Source organism: Podarcis cretensis (assembly GCF_951804945.1).
Source record: "Podarcis cretensis genome assembly, chromosome: 9".
Taxonomy (NCBI): domain Eukaryota; kingdom Metazoa; phylum Chordata; class Lepidosauria; order Squamata; family Lacertidae; genus Podarcis; species Podarcis cretensis.
In genome coordinates this window covers 73353682-73370063 of record NC_137178.1, presented here as the reverse complement: position 1 = coordinate 73370063, position 16382 = coordinate 73353682, and the positions used below count along the sequence as shown (strand labels likewise).

The 16382-nt window shown below is 45.5% G+C and overlaps 1 protein-coding gene and 1 long non-coding RNA gene across 2 annotated transcripts in view; both read right to left on the bottom strand.

Moving 5' to 3' along the window:
- Positions 1 to 2329: 2329 nt before the first annotated feature.
- QDPR (quinoid dihydropteridine reductase) lies at positions 2330 to 15423 on the bottom strand. The gene is made up of 7 exons (XM_079991751.1): positions 15255 to 15423; positions 14251 to 14343; positions 13140 to 13236; positions 9438 to 9578; positions 7221 to 7329; positions 5177 to 5260; positions 2330 to 3516 (listed from the first exon to the last, which is right to left on the bottom strand). Exons 1-7 carry the CDS (start codon positions 15345 to 15347, stop codon positions 3411 to 3413), a joined length of 723 nt encoding a protein of 240 aa, XP_079847877.1. The 5' UTR covers positions 15348 to 15423; the 3' UTR covers positions 2330 to 3410.
- Positions 2330 to 16382, bottom strand: part of LOC307224693 — a 146624-nt gene continuing 132571 nt past the window's right edge. Inside the window, exon 2 of the long non-coding RNA XR_013842689.1 lies at positions 2330 to 3343. This is a non-coding gene — a long non-coding RNA (uncharacterized lncRNA). The remainder of the gene's footprint in view (positions 3344 to 16382) is intronic.

The following is a 16382-nucleotide window of genomic DNA, read 5'->3' as shown; positions in this document are numbered from 1 at the left end:
CCCTTCGCCACGGCAAGGCGAAGGCAAGGCCTGATCACCTCATCTGTCTCCTGAGAAATCTCTATGTGGGACAAGAAGCTACAGTTAGAACTGGATATGGAACAACTGACTGGTTCAAAATTGGGAAAGGAGTACGACAAGGCTGCATTTTGTCTCCCTGCTTATTTAACTTATATGCAGAATTCATCATGCGAAAGGCTGGGCTGGATGAATCCCTAGCCGGAATTAAGACTGCCGGAAGAAATATCAACAACCTCAGATATGCAGATGACACAACCTTGATGGCAGAAAGTGAGGAGGAATTAAAGAACCTTTTATTGAGGGTGAAAGAGGAGAGTGCAAAATATGGTCTGAAGCTCAACATCAAAAAAACGAAGATCATGGCTACTGGTCCCATCACCTCCTGGCAAATAGAAGGGGAAGAAATGGAGGCAGTGAGAGATTTTACTTTCTTGGGCTCCATGATCACTGCAGATGGTGACAGCAGCCACGAAATTAAAAGACGCCTGCTTCTTGGGAGAAGGGCAATGACAGGCCTAGACAGCATCTTGAGAAGTAGAGACATCACCTTGCCAACAAAGGTCCGTATAGTTAAAGCTATGGTTTTCCCAGTAGTGATGTATGGAAGTGAGAGCTGGACCATAAAGAAGGCTGATCGCCGAAGAATTGATGCTTTTGAATTATGGTGCTGGAGGAGACTCTTGAGAGTCCCATGGACTGCAAGAAGATCAAACCTCTCCATTCTGAAGGAAATCAGCCCAGAGTGCTCACTGGAAGGACAGATTGTGAAGCTGAGGCTCCAGTACTTCGGCCACCTCATGAGAAGAGAAGACTCCCTGGAGAAGACCCTGATGTTGGGAAAGATGGAGGGCACAAGGAGAAGGGGGCGACAGAGGACAAGATGGTTGGATAGTGTTTTCGAGGTTACCAGCATGAGTCTGACCAAGCTGCAGGGGGTAGTGGAGGACAGGAGTGCCTGGCGTTCTCTGGTCCATGGGGTCACGAAGAGTCGGACACGACTAAACGACTAAACAACAACAACAACAACATACTTTGCAATGGAATTATAGAAAACCAACTGTTCAATTTTAAGACCTCAATTGCCATAAAATCTGCCGTGGCATGTAACTCTAATCCCTCTATCAGATCTCATATTCTGGATATAAAGGATTCACTAAAATGCCACCATCTGTGTGATATTTGCTCTTACAGAAAGGTTCCATCAAAAAACACAAATGGTGTAACCGCCAGAAGGGAAGTTTTTAGTAGATGACATGTGAATGTGTTATCAGAGACTGAACGAACACAGGGACAAATTCACTGAAAACCCATGTTTCAGTCTGTGTAGGACAACATGGCAGTCCATTTTAGAAGGCCCAAAAAATCTCTGGAAAATGGTATGAGGTGGACTCTAACCAATGCATGTACAGTTTGAATACGGGCTTCAGGAAGCCATTCCCTTTCTTCTGGGGGTGGGGGAATCATAATGCCCTAATTTGCACACACAAATCTACTTTATTATAACAACATTCTTGTAGTTTGCTTCCGAAAAGATCATAGACATTCACCTCAAATACCATGCTTTTCAGCAGAACTGGTTCATACATTAAGCCGCAAGTAATCGAGGGATGTGGGATGCGGGTGGCGCTGTGGGTTAAACCACACAGCCTAGGACTTGCCGATCAGAAGGTCAGTGGTTCGAATCCCCACGACAGGGTGAGCTCCCGTTGCTCAGTCCCTGCTCCTGCCAACCTAGCAGTTTGAAAGCACGTCAAAGCGCAAGTAGATAAATAGGTACCGCTCCAGTGGGAAGGTAAACGGCGTTTCCATGTTCTGCTCTGGTTCGCCAGAAGTGGCTTAGTCATGCTGGCCACATGACCCAGAAACTGTACGCCGGCTCCCTCAGCCAATAAAGTGAGATGAGTGCCGCAACCCCAGAGTCGGTCACGACTGGACCTAATGGCCAGGGGTCCCTTTACATTTAAATCAAGGGATGTACAAGCCAACAGGCAGCCTTGGAAAAAAACAACACCCTGGAAAATTGGAGTAAACAAATTCAGATGTCAAGGAAAACAGCAGAAGAGGCTGAGCAAATCTAGTGTTCAGAAGCAGATGCAGTTCCTTAAGTGAAAATGAAGTTTTCCTGGAGAAAATGCCCTTTGCTTCAGTTATCTAAATCTTGAGGTCTAGCACCTTTGTTGCAGATTCCTGTACTAGACTGTCCATCTATTAAAAGGAGGGGTCAGTGAAGACCCACAACTTGCTTTGGAGACAAAAACTGACAGCATTTGATGTAAGAGTACATAAGAGACCACATAAAATGTACAACTTGCGGGCTTCTAAACAAGTTTATTGAAGACAAAATTCAATATATGTCAACATCCGCAACTGGGGCTATTTTAGAGCACTTTTAAAAATCACCGTATGAAATTACAAGAGGCATGATGTGCATGACAAGTAATGAAGCGATTTGCTGGTTGGTGCACACAGCTGACTGAAGGTGATGTTGCTGTACATACCATAAGCAAACATCCAGCTACATCTCTTTGTACAATAAGGCTTTGGACGACAACCTATGCCCCACCCCACAAAATCTTTCCCATAGCTTTGGTGAACTGGCTCCCTTTCGGAAAAGGTCTGAACTGTGCTGAATAGCTTTTAAGGCAAAATAATGTTTCCTCATTCAACCTCGTCACTTACAAACAGCTCCCTAGGCAGTTGAGAGTTGGGGATAAATGGCTGGATCTTTTCTCGAGGGAAAAGCTCTGCACACATGTGTGTTGTATAGTGTATTGTTTAGCGAGAAGTCTGTCCAGGTAGAGGAGCATTTCAACACAGCCGCCTCCCGCAACACAGACAACAGCTTGCTGTGGTACAGTTTACAACCAATACTGTCAATTGTATGTTTTTGACCCACAGATTTCTATGGATCTTCTTTATTTATCACACAACATCCAGAAGGAAAGACAGCAAGACTGCATGTTTGGTCTGTGTTAATGTGACGGTTCATAATTACACCTGACGTAACTGACTACCTAGGCAGCATTCAAGTGGGGGGGGGGGACCCCGAGGCAGCAAAACTTCCGCAACAGTGAAATATATGCATTTCATATAATTAAAACACAGTTTTACTGCTCACTGTTTGCTTTTCTTAAGACTCAGCATAATTCTGTAGAAAATGCTGCAGCGAGGCCATCAGTGAATCTTCAAATTCACAGCCCTGATTCACAAGACGCTTTGTACCTTTGGATAATTAAGTGCACCTGGTTAACAAGAAGCAACACAAATATGACCTCAGGACTTGCTCGACGAATAAGACCATTTTACCGGCAGAAGAAGAAGACTGCACAAACTACACACACACACACACTTTGCATCTCCACTTCACTGCTGTTTGCACGTGTGACCGCTCAGAGATGAGAAGCAGACAGCTCCGTCTTTCCTCCTGTGGTTACTACTTGGATCAGACTCCCAGAACATGGACGGTTTTTTCCAGTGATCCAGTCATAAAACGTTCTGTTAAAAACAGAGATCAACATTTTGTGAATTAATTCAATTCCTAAAGCAGGCTGCCTCAACCTCGGCCTTCCCGATGTTTTCAGACTACGATTCCCATAATCCCTGACCACTGGCCCTGCTAGCTAGGGATCATGGGAGTTGTAGGCCAAAAACATCTGGAGGGCTGAGGTTGAGGAAGCTTATCCTAAAGCTTCATGTTATAAATCAGCCTTTCTCAACCTGTGGGTCCCCAGATGTTGTTGAACTACAACTCCCATCACCCCTAGCTAGCAAGGCCAAAGCTCAGGGATGATGGGAGTTGTAGTCCAACAACATCTGGGGACCCACAGGTTGAGAACCACTGTATTTGAACTGCTTAAAAAAAAAAGTGTAGAAGCTTCTCAGTTCAGAGATTTTGTGTCCAACACTCCTCCTAAATACATTTCATACTGCAGTTCTATGCATGTTACCCAGAAGTAAATCCAGTGTTCAAAGGAGCTGGCTCCCTAGCAAGTGCTTAGAACTGCAGTCCTAACCTTGTCATTTTAGAATATTCAACATCTATCCATTCTTTCTTCTCTATTATACATTTATATCCCACCTTTCTTCTGCCACGGAACCCACCTGAGGCCCTGACCAAGCCCATGACTGGCCTGGTAAACTGATTACAGATAGGTAGCCGTGTTGGTCTGCCATAGTCAAAACAAAATAAAAAAATTCCTTCCAGTAGCACCTTAAAGACCAACTAAGTTAGTTCTTGGTATGAGCTTTCGTGTGCATGCACACTTCTTCAGATACCTTCTTCAGATACCTTCAGATACCTTCAGATTTAAATCACAAGTCAGTAAGACTTGATTTCTTTTTCTTTTTACAGAAATACTCGTTCTTGCTGGTATAATCTTAATATTTACAACCAGATGAAGGTTTCATTTTTGGAATAATAAATTTTCAGAGTAGTTTTTACAGTTATATCAAAAATTACTGATTTGGTTATACTATTATAAATACATAAGACAGATAATTATGAAATTATTGTGAGGTTTAATAAGTTAACTGTTTATGTTTGGACAACTTTTCTGCTGTACTTTATTGGAAGGAAAAAAATAACCATTTCCTTAATAACAATTTAAACAATTTATTTAACGAAAGCAATACAGTAACATTATATCATATGTATCCATGTTTGTTAACTGATGTGGTTAAACTTTTTTTTAAAAAGCACACACCTTAGACTGAGTTTTAGCACACATGAAAAACTTAAAACAAATCCTTATTTCCTGATGAATAGCCTTTGGACTATAATATAAACTAAACAGAAAACTATCTTTAGAAAGATTTTTCCTCCAAAAGCATTTTATTTAAAAAATCCAATTTAATTTTTTTTAAAAATCCGATTTTGGGGGATTTTTTTTTTAAAAAAAAATCATTTATTTTTATCCACTCTGATGCTGCCTATGCACAGGCCATAAAGGCAATTTTGAACTGATCTGGCATCCATCAATTCCCACAACCCATGCTTTCAGAATCACTCTCCCAAGCCATGTTCAGCCACTTCCACTTCACAGAAGGGCATTTAACTTCCAGTGACTGAGGATCTGCACTCCAGAACTTGAAGGCACAGGCAACCTGGACGCCCTAAAGCAGCAGCTGTTGAGCAAGGAAGCCTCTGTTTACTCACTCGGCAATGAAATCTAACGGTGTCCAGGAGCTGACATCCGCATCAGGCATAGATTTCCTGTTCATTGGTGTATCCAAGGTAACCCTGGGGCAAAGAAAGATAAGCTCTTCAGTTGTACACTGCTGCATCTGATAAATGTTGCCTGCGTTTCTTCTCCGTCACAACGCACGCAGAACGTTGAGGACAGTGGAAGGTGGAGACTGCTCTTTGTATTAAGATGTTGCCTTCTCGGTGACTACAGTGGTGCCTCGCAAGACGAAATTAATTCATTCCGCAAGTTTTTTCTTCTTGCGAGTTTTTCGTCTTGCGAAGCATGGTTTCCCATAGGAATGCATTGAAAATCAATCACTGCGTTCCTATGGAGACCGTCCGGGGACAGAGGGGAAGCGCCAAGCGCCTTCCCCCCTGTCCCCGGACCTGTTTAAAGCAAGGGGCGGCGGGGAGAAGATTGCTTCTCCCCGTTGCCTGCCCCGCAATCTCCGGGGACAGAGGGGAAGGCGCGCGCCTTCCCCTCTGTCCCCGGACCTGTTTTAAAGCAAGGGAAGGGGCAGCGGGGAGAATCGCTTCTCCCCGTTGCCGCCCCTTGGTTCAAAAGGGGTCCGGGGAGAGAGGGGAAGGTGTGCGCGCCTTTCCCTCTGTCCCCTCTTTTGAAGCAAGGGGCGGAGGGGAGAAGATCGCTTCTCCCCGTTGCCGCCCCTTGGTTCAAAAGGGGTCCGGGGACAGAGGGGAAGGCACGCTGCGCTTCCCAGCTATCCCCGGAGCTTGCGGGGCAAGTTTCGTTTTGCGAAGCAAACCCATAGGGAGATGCGTCTTGCGAAGCGGCTAAGAAAACGAAAAACTACTTTGTCTAGCGAGTTTTTCGTCTTCCGAGGCGTTCGTCTTGCGGGGCACCACTGTAAGCTGAAACTGACTGCGCACCTTTGAGCAATAGGTATTTCTCACTTGCGTGCAAGCATCTTTTATCCAGAGGCAAAATGGCGTCTCACACAAATGGTGGCTGGGAAAAGATTAGGCACCTCTTCCAACTGCTCCTGTGAATAACATTATCTACAGTGGTACCTCGGGTTATGTTACCTTCGGGTAACGTAATTTCGAGTTATGAATGCGGCAAACCCAGAAGTCTGTACTTCTGGGTTTCGCCGCGCGCGCATGTGCAGAAGTGCTCTATTGCACCGTGCGCATGCACAGAAGCGCCACCTCCAGATACAGACTTTTTGGGGTAAGTACGGGCCCCCGTGATGAATTAAGTTCGTATCCGGAGGGTCCACTGTATTTCCAAAGCTGCTTTGCAGCATCCCACCTAGGACTGTCTCTCACATGCATGCTTGCTACATGCAGTTTGACCATCAGATGGTCAGTATCATGTCACTGCCACATAAATACACCGTGGCTGCAGTCCCCAAACAGGTGGCCAGGAATAGTTGCCACTGATTTCAGGCGCTAATTAAATACCATTTTCAAAGGAAAGCATCAGACTGAAACTTCAACCTTATTCTGATAACAGCAACATACATACTCTAAAAAGTGTATTTCGAATAATGACCACCCAGGTATGAACAGAATTAACATATGCATTCATGGCCCGATAAACAGGACACAAGAATTTAAGCTGCAATCTGACCTATGCTTACATAATAACATGGTTGCCTAAAGTCCCGTGAAGAGTTCAAGATTCAAAGCAGGACTTCCCAATCTGTAGTTCGGTCCCTTAGCAACTATACCACTCAAATTATAAATTAATGCAAAACAAGAAAAGAGAAAGAGAGGGAGAGATACAGAGAGAGAAATCCAACACGTTCAAATTAAAAGTATTTGCTTTCAGCAGAGGGAAATTTAACGTTAATGAAATGTAAAAGTTAAATGGCATGAATCCATCCCTTGTCCATGATTCTCAAGCAACTGCAATTTCGAGTTGAAAGGCCAAGAGTTCACGTAGACCGCAAACCACTGATTTCAGAGGTTGCTTCTTCAACATGGCACAAACTGGGCGTATGAAAAAACCTAAAGCAAAGGGTGCTGTAGGGATTAAAATGCCACCACTTACGGGAGAATGGCAACGGCGGCAGACCCCGGTGGCAGCCCACTGTTTGTACCCGAGAGGCTCTGGCAAAGCTGGTGGACTGCTCCCTTGGCCATGCCATAACCTATCATTCCTAAAACAAAAGGAAGAAAACATCAGCTTTGTGCAATAAAAGGGAAGCAGAACTGTTTGAACGAGACACCAAAATATTGTCACAGTTTCACAGTGCATCAGGAGAATAAACCCAAACTTTTCTGGCTTCTGGAAGGGAGCCGTCTAATGTGGTACAATTGTGAGGATCCATCCCAGCAGTCCACGGTGTGCATATATCCACATGGGCACCTCTATGTGCAGTGGGACACCAGTGGCTGGCTCAGCTGTAATTTTGCAACAAGGAAGTCAGCCAAGAAACGGTGGGAGCAAAACCTAGTTGCCGCTGAAGCCCCAAAAGTCTCTGTCCCAGGATTGTACCACTTCAGACTGCTACGGTTGGGGGGGACTGTCAGGGATTGTTGGTAGGGGAAAGAGGCTCCTGACTCAAACTTTCCAGGGTTTAAGCTTCAGGGAAACAGTGACACAAACAAGTAGCAAGACTACAATCAGAACAATGTGACTGAAAATGACCACCCAGTTTATTAGAGCCAATAGCCTCTGATAAGGGACGTGGGTGGCGCTGTGGGTTAAACCACAGAGTCTAGGACTTGCCGATCAGAAAGTCGGCGGTTCGAATCCCTGCAATGGGGTGAGCTCCCGTTGCTCGGTCCCTGCTCCTGCCAACCTAGCAGTTCAAAAGCATGTGCAAGTAGATAAATAGGTACCGCTCCGGCGGGAAGGTAAATGGCGTTTCCATGCGCTGCTCTGGTTCGCCAGAAGCGGCTTAGTCATGCTTGCCACATGACCCGGAAGCTGTATGCCGGCTCCCTCGGCCAATAAAGCAAGATGAGCGCCGCAACCCCAGAGTCGGGCACGACTGGACCTAATGGTCAGGGGTCCCTTTACCTTTACCCTCTGATAAAGGAAATGAAGGGAACAAATTACATAACATCCCAACAAACAGAGATGCAATAATATAGTTCCAAACTATCCGTATTTGTATATCAGCAGAGAGCCACTGCTCTTCACAACTTTCGTCAAAGCATCTAACATGATGATCTATTGAAAAGGTTCGTCGCTGGAAACTCTCAGCAGTTTTAGTCTCCGATAGCCTTCAGATATGCCAACTATGGTGCACAACATGAGTCGTGCCTGTAGATTATAGGGTTGCCTTAATTTTTTTAATTCCCAGCCCATAAACATCCACCATGCCAGGGAAAGACCCCTTCTCCGCAGGATAGATTTTTTTATCTGCAAGGTTTTCTTGGAGGTGTGGGCATGGTATGAAGGAACATCCCATAATGCTGGCCTTCACATGCACCCAAACACAAGTTTACTACCTCAAAGAGAGGTTCCCATTGAAGCCCACCTCTTTACCTTCTTTCCCCAGTTTTCATTATATGTACAACGAAGTGTCAATCCCAGTGGCAGGTGGTCAGGTTTCTAGTCCCTACACTCTGCCACTTGTGACGATTGCCAAAAGCAGAATAAATTAAGCAACCCGTTCAGCTTACATAATTTATTCAGGTCACAGAATTCATCATTTCCAATGCAGAATTTGGATTCCATGGTTAGAAGTTTGATTTTTAATGCAGAGTACACAGATGTCCTGTGACTGACATCCAGCATACTCAGAACAGACTGATTTATATCAATAGACTAAAGTTCATTGATTTCACTGGGTCTGCTCAGATTATAGCTAGCAGTGAATATCCTCCAGTTTCCACACTCTTTTCTGTGTCAATAGTTACGAAATGGACCAGGAACATTCGTAGCTATTGACAGAGGTTTGAAGGTCATTGGTCTTTGAAGAAGGCAGGTTAAAGGTAGGATCCATTGTAAACAAGCAGAGCTGCCACTCATTTTGAAGAAATAAAACAGCAGCCTAGTTTTACTGGGTCTCACAACTTAGAAATAACAGTGTGCTTATGAATCTTGTGCTTTTTCACCCTCCAAATTTCTCTAGATTGTGGCTCTCAAGTGTGGATCCCCTTACTGGTGTCAAAATGTCCTCTGAAAAGACCTTAACAGCTAGTCAACAAACACACTGCAGGACAAGAGAATTTGAAAGACCCTCGGTTGGTTTTTCCTCAAATTGGAATAATTGACACCACAAAGAATACTGGCAAAGCACATGACAATATTTACCTGGAGTTCCAGCTAATGCTGCTTTGGCCCCTGTTAGGGTCAACAACCCCCCTTCCTTCAGGTGCTTGGTGGCCAAATGGCTAGAGATTGTTGACGTCCAAACACTTTGTTTCCACATCAGGTCAGTGTTTTTGTATAAAGCTGGTGAGCAGAGAAAACCCAGGACACATTAGGTATCAAGACAGAACCAGCATGTGCTATTCCTTGCTCAAAACTGCAAATCTCCCTTAGTTTGTCAGATTTCAGATCCTTGTTTTGATTCCTTGTTTTGCAGCAGAAACTAAAAAAAAAAAACAACCCACCCTACCCACTTCAAAGTTACCTTCTGAAGGCAAGATCCTCACTGGTCATCTTTTGTATTCTTTTCACTATATGCTTAAAACCTGGCGACTTAAGAGACCTATTCCTTAGGAATCTTGGTAGTAGTAGTAGTGGTAATAACAACAACAACAACAACAAATAATAAATAATACCCTGCCCATCTGGCTGGGTTTCCCCAGCCACTCTGGGCGGCTCCCAACAGAATATTAAAGCACCATCGAAGATTAAAAGCTTCCCTAAACAGGGCTGCCATCAGATGTCTTTGAAGGTCTGATAGTTGTTTATTTCCTAGACATCTGATGGGAGGGCGTTCCACAGGGCAGGTGCCACTACTGAGAAGGCCCTCTGCCTGGTTCCCTGTAACCTCACTTCTCACAGCGAGGGAACCGCCAGAAAGCCTTCGGAGCTGGACCTCAGTGTCTGAACAATGGGGGTGGAGACGCTCCTTCAGATATACCGGTTGGTTTCTTGTTCTCTTTAATGTTTTACTGTATGTTTGTTTCATTATATTCTTGCATTGGTTTATATTGTAACAACATGGTGAAAGTACGATGATGTTTTAAGGTGAGCTTCCCAGATAAAAGACTCCAAATTATCTGGAAGACTCTGATTTGAGCTGCCCTGAATCTAAAAAACAGGGGGCCCAACACTAGCTCCCGCTTCCCAAAGAGAAAGGGAAGAAATATGTAGCAATGTTCTGTTCTATACTTGCCCAGCTCGAACGACATATTTTTGGTCCAGCAAACCATGGTTTGCTGAAGGAGAAGTGAGCAATGAGCTTAAGTGGTTCCTCCTCTCTTAATCTACTTCTCTTGCACACCTGGCTTCAGAGGAGATTTCCTGGTTTGCTAGATGAATGGCATCCGAACTGTGGTTTAAGAATTCCCTATAAACAAGATTGAAGGGACGTGGGTGGCGCTGTGGGTTAAACCACAGAGCCTAGGACTTGCCGATCAGAAGGTCAGCGGTTCGAATCCCCATGATGGGGTGAGCTTCCGTTGCTCGGTCCCTGCCCTGCTCCTGCCAACCTAGCAGTTCGAAAGCACGACAAAGTGCAAGTAGATAAATAGGTACCGCTCCGGCGGGAAGGTAAACGGCATTTCCGTGTGCTGCTCTGGTTCGCCAGAAGCGGCTTAGTCATACTGGCTACATGATCCAGAAGCTGTACGCCGGCTCCCTTGGCCAATAAAGCGAGATGAGTGCCGCAACCCCAGAGTCGGCCACGACTGTACCTAATGGTCAGGGGTCCCTTTACCTTTACAAACAAGATCAGAATGTGTTTGGCAAATCCTATCTGGAATGGAGCACACAGACCACAATTGCCTGGTGGTGACGTCACAGGGAAGCTGTGGTTTATCAAACTGGGAGGTCTTCTCTGAAGCCAAGCATGGAAGAAAAGAGATGAGGGAGGTGCTCAAACTTACATGTGCTCCAAAAAACAATACTTTGTTGGAGCAGGAAAATCATGCTTTGAACGCTTTTAGACACAAAGCATCTCAGAAATATTACGCTCATAATTGAGACTTATGGAGCTGTTTAGGATCAGTTAGCTCTTTGAAGAATAGTCTCCTATTCTAATATGTTTCTAATATGTAAGTGAAAAAAAGCCTGTCCTGAAGTCTTTTATAATCACTGGAAAGTGCTTTGTAGTACCGTGCAAAAACCTGGGTTTCATTTTAGAAACCATTAAATCTTTTCCTGGAATTTAATGGAATCGACCACCAAACCACTAAAAAACAGAGAATATTTTCCAATGGTCTCCTTAAATGCCAGACATAACTGGATTGTAGAACATGCAGAACTTATGTTGCGAAACTCTGTGAAGCAGTATTTTCAACCGAAGTTTCTTTTATTTTGCATATATAGTACAGGCAACCCCCGTTTTGCACGGGTTCAAAGCGTGAACGACTGTGCATGTGTTGGTTGTTTCTGGAACAGGAACGGCAGAACGGGACAGAACGGAGCTGGGTGGGCTTATGCATGCTCCGCCAACACGTGCAATGACCAGGAATGCAACCCCCACACAAATAACTCTTAAAGACACAGCAAACAGGAACTTATTCACTTTAGGATCACTGGCAGGGTTAAGGCCTGGTTCAACAGAAGCCTAGTTCTCCATCTGAAGCAGCTCCAGGCCACAGCTGGTCTATTTGCTTTAAAGTCCACAATGCATCCTTTGGATGGAGAAAACCAGCTTCTGACCTAGTGCAACAATGGACAAGGTAGAATCCAGTCAATTACTTCCTCCAGGTGGAGGATTTTAAAGCCTTTTAACTGGGCTTTTTGGGGGGAACGCGGGTGGCTCTGTAGGTTAAACCACAGAGCCTAGGACTTGCCGATCAGAAGGTCGGCGGTTTAAATCCCCGTGATGGGGTGAGTTCCCATTGCTCGCTCCTTGCTCCTGCCAACCTAGCAGTTCAAAAGCATGTCAAAGTGCAAGTAGATAAACAGGTACTGCTATGGCAGGAAGGTAAATGGTGTTTCCATGCACTGCTCTGGTTCTCCAGAAGCGGCTTAGTCATGCTGGCCACATGACCCGGAAGCTGTACGCCGGCTCCCTTGGCCAGTAAAGCGAGGTGAACGCCGCAACCCCAGAGTCAGCCACGACTGGACCTAATGGTCAGGGGTCCCTTATCTTTTTAACTGGGCTTTAACAGCACAACCCTACCATTTCCCTAAAAAAGCTGATGACTTGGCGGTGGTGGTTAGGACTCTGCCTGGATTTTTTCTCTGCCAGGCTCTAGAAGCAGAAGGAGAACCGGGGGGGGGGGGAGGAGGTGTCGCAGGGCCCCTCCATGCCAGAGGTCCCAAGCTACGGCCAAGTGGGTGGTCAACTCCCCCTGGCAGTTCTTCCACTGGCAGTAATGTGCGAAATAGGGCCCTTTGGCCTTGATTCTCAAAATTGGGTCTGCAGCAGTTGTTGGGACTACAACTCCCATCATCCCTAGCCAGCAGGACCAGTAGTGAGGGATGATGGGAGTTGTAGTCCAACAACTTCTGGAGACCCAAGTTTGAGAAACACTGGTAGGGTATTGGTGGTTTTGGGATCACTGGAGATGACGTGCTGGGGGAAAACCTCCTTCCACCACCTTCTGAAAAATCAACAGGGTTGCCAAGGGTCAGTTTTGCATCTGGATACAGCCACTTGGGCACCCCCGGCTTAAAACATCATAAAATGAATGCAGGACAGTGACCCTTAGCAAGATACTAACTGCTTAACAATTTAACAAACTTCCATCAGGTTTCAATATTGGTTGGACACAGTTACTATACTCGATTTTCCGATCACACACAAAAAGGAAAGAAGCCGTTCTGAAAACTCTTATTGGAAGACAAAGAATAAATGATTTCTTCCCTGGCATTCAAGGGTTTGTTGCTTACATTTTGCTTTCGCGCTGCCTCCAGCCCATCCACCGGCGACACAAAGTATAGCATCGACTTTTTCTTCGCCCAGGAGTTTTCCAACATCTTCTGTCACCTTTAAATATGTGAAGACAAAAAAGTAGTGGGGGGGGGGTTCAGTTCCAAGAGATCCTTAATAGGATCCACCCGCATTAGGATTTGAGCAAGGCAGGCAAATCAACAAACAGACACACAACCACCTCTTGTCATGTCAAGTTTAACCTTCAGAACCAGGCTTTAGAAATCAGGGAAAGAATATATAATGGAATATAATGGAACTAGGCTTAATATAAGCCAGTTCTTGCTAGGACTAAATCCCGAATCCTGAAATCTGTTTCCAATGCACAACCAATGCGTGGGTTTGACCGCAATACGTGAAGATGGTTTTGGGTCGATAAAACCTCCCACACCTCAAATTAGAAGGCAGGGCTTCTAGAACAGTGGATACTGGTTCCAAGCAAATCGGAGGTAATAGACTCCTCTTTTTAGAACAGAACCAATAAATATGGAGGAAGGAAGAACAAGTGACAGAAAAACAAGCATGGGAGTTGATGTACCAAGATCACCAGTCCATTTTATCTTAACATGCATTTAAAATGATATACCGCAAAATATTTCAACAATATATATCTCTCTCTCACTCACACACATTCATGCTACCCAGGCCCTTTTGACTTGAGTTTGTTATCACACAACTCAGGCAGACCTTTAAAAGGGATAGCCAGCATCTTGAGCCAAGATGTTCCCACCTAAATGTTCCCCAGAGGTAAAGTTATTGCACCCCTGCCCTAATGTTGGCAGCTGAACCTTTAACAACTGTACGGCAGGCAGAAATTAAGTCAGTATGGCCCCTCCTAGTGATGGGGCAAATGGAAGAAAACGCACCGACTGAATTTTCTGCCTTTCATAAATAAAGCTGAGAAGCTGAAGAAACTGTCAGTCTTTCCCAAGAGGAAAGAACTTTTCACACACAAACAGGATCTCATTTTAGGCAACTGCTATTATTTTGCAACCCAGAAGCTGCCCGGACATCTTTCTGCTTTCATTTTAATTGCTTCCAAAATGGCACAAACAATACCATGCACGTTACCTGATCTGCTTGTTCAACGAAGGAATCACTCATTTTCACAACAACATTGGCACTCGCTTCATCGTTTTCTCCCAAGTCAATGCTGGCCACCCACTGATTTAAAAAGAAAAAAGTTTTCTGTTTAAAAAGCGATTTACTGTACTTATTTCATGTTTTTGTTTTTTGCACCAGAAAACAAAAGTATTTCCTAAAATCGTTTCAAAGGGAATCGGGGAGTAGTGTCAATGCTTTCATCGCAGATTTATTTCATGTATGTTGCCCATACAGTGGTACCTCGGGTTAAGCACTTAATTCGTTCCGGAGGTCCATTCTTAACCTGAAACTGTTCTTAACCTGAAGCACCACTTTAGCTAATGGGTCCTCCCGCTGCCGCCGCGCTGCCGGAGCACAATTTCTGTTCTCATCCTGAAGCAAAGTTCTTAACCTAAAGGACTATTTCTGGGTTAGTGGAGTCTGTAACCTGAAGCGTATGTAACCCGAGGTACCACTGTACTTCGTCAGGCTCAAGCCCAAAAGCAGGACAGCTTTTCCCCCAATTTCGAAAGAGCCTTTTGTTCCTTCCCATCTCCCCAACAAGTATTGCAAGTGTCCCCTTGCGATTCCTTAACGCGCTGCGTAAAATTGCTGTTTCGGGGACGCGCGGGGATAAGGAGCGCTGGCAGCGCCTGACAACCTGCAGCTTCGTCTACCGAGAGCTAAAGAAAACCTTTCAGGGAAAGGACAGGACCAAGGGCCGCCGGGCAAAGGCGTGGCAGAGCGAGCGGCTGCGGAGACGCGCAACCCGCGCGCCTCCTTTTGCAGCGAGGCGGATGGAGATCTTTGCGCACCCGCACGCGTTGCGCGTTGCGCGTTGCGCCGGGAAGGCCCGGAGAATGCAAAGCCAGGGGTTAGGCTTGGGAACGGCGCTCCGTGCAGACGCAGCCGATCTGCAGAAACGCCAAGCGCGCCTGGTTCCCCCCCCCCACCTCCCCCTCGATTCTTCCCCACGGGGCTACTGCCCTTACCCAGTTCTTCCCTCGGAAGTAGCGCACGCATTGGGAGCCCAGGGCGCCCCGGCCGCCATACACCAGGACCCGGCGCGCTTCCGCCGCCGCCATGGCTCAGCCTCGCCTGCAGCCGCCTTTCGCCTCCGGCCCGGGATCGGCGAGCGGCCGCAAACACTCCGCCTTCCCAAGAAGGAAGGATTTTGCGCGGAGGAGGAGGAGAGAGAGAGCCAAGCGCCTCCCTCGCTGCTGCGCCGATGGCGCAAGCGCCCCCTGCCCTGGAAGCTGGGAGCAGGGTTTTCCCGAGGAAAAGAGCTGCGTTTGTTTGGAAAGGGGAAACAAACAAAAAAGTATAACCGCATCAATGAGTTCAGAAGCGTAACAATGTACCAATATTTCCTTAAACTGATGCGACCCTTTTTTGTGTGTGTGAGACTGTGGAACCCACTTCAGCTACTGATTGTTTGTTTGTTTGTTTGTTTGTTTGTTTGATTGATTGATTGATTGATTGACTGAGTGAGTGACTGCAGTACATTGTTTATTGTCAGGGCCGGATTTAGGTTTGATGAGTCCCTACTGAAGGTAATGAGGCCCTTTATATGTCAACAACAAATTGTCACTTTTTTGTGTTGAATATATATTATATGGTAATTTATGGATCTAATAGGTATCTGAAGCACATGCAGAATGTAGGCACCCTATATATAGAAATGAGCAAACCAGTGATATTTTAGAGAGCAGGCTAGCAGGCAGGGCCTATTACTTACATCATAGGAGCCTACCCAACATAAAACACTGTTGCTGTATGTAAATTTTATTTATTTGTTTTTTATTTATTTTATTTATTGTTATTTTGGAAATGTACATCCAGTTTTTCCCCCTTTTAATTTTTTGGTGCCCCCCAAGAGAGTGGGGCCATAGATTATTTAGCTTATATGCCGAATAATTGGTGCTTTTGAATTATGGTGCTCTTGAGAGTTCCATGGACTGCAAGAAGACCATCCATTCTGAAGGAAATCAGCCCTGGGTGTTCACTGGAAGGACAGATCCTGAAGCTGAGGCTCCGATACTTTGGCCACCTCATGAGAAGAGAAGACTCCCTGGAAAAGACCCTGATGTTGGGAAAGACTGAGGGCACAAAGAGAAGGG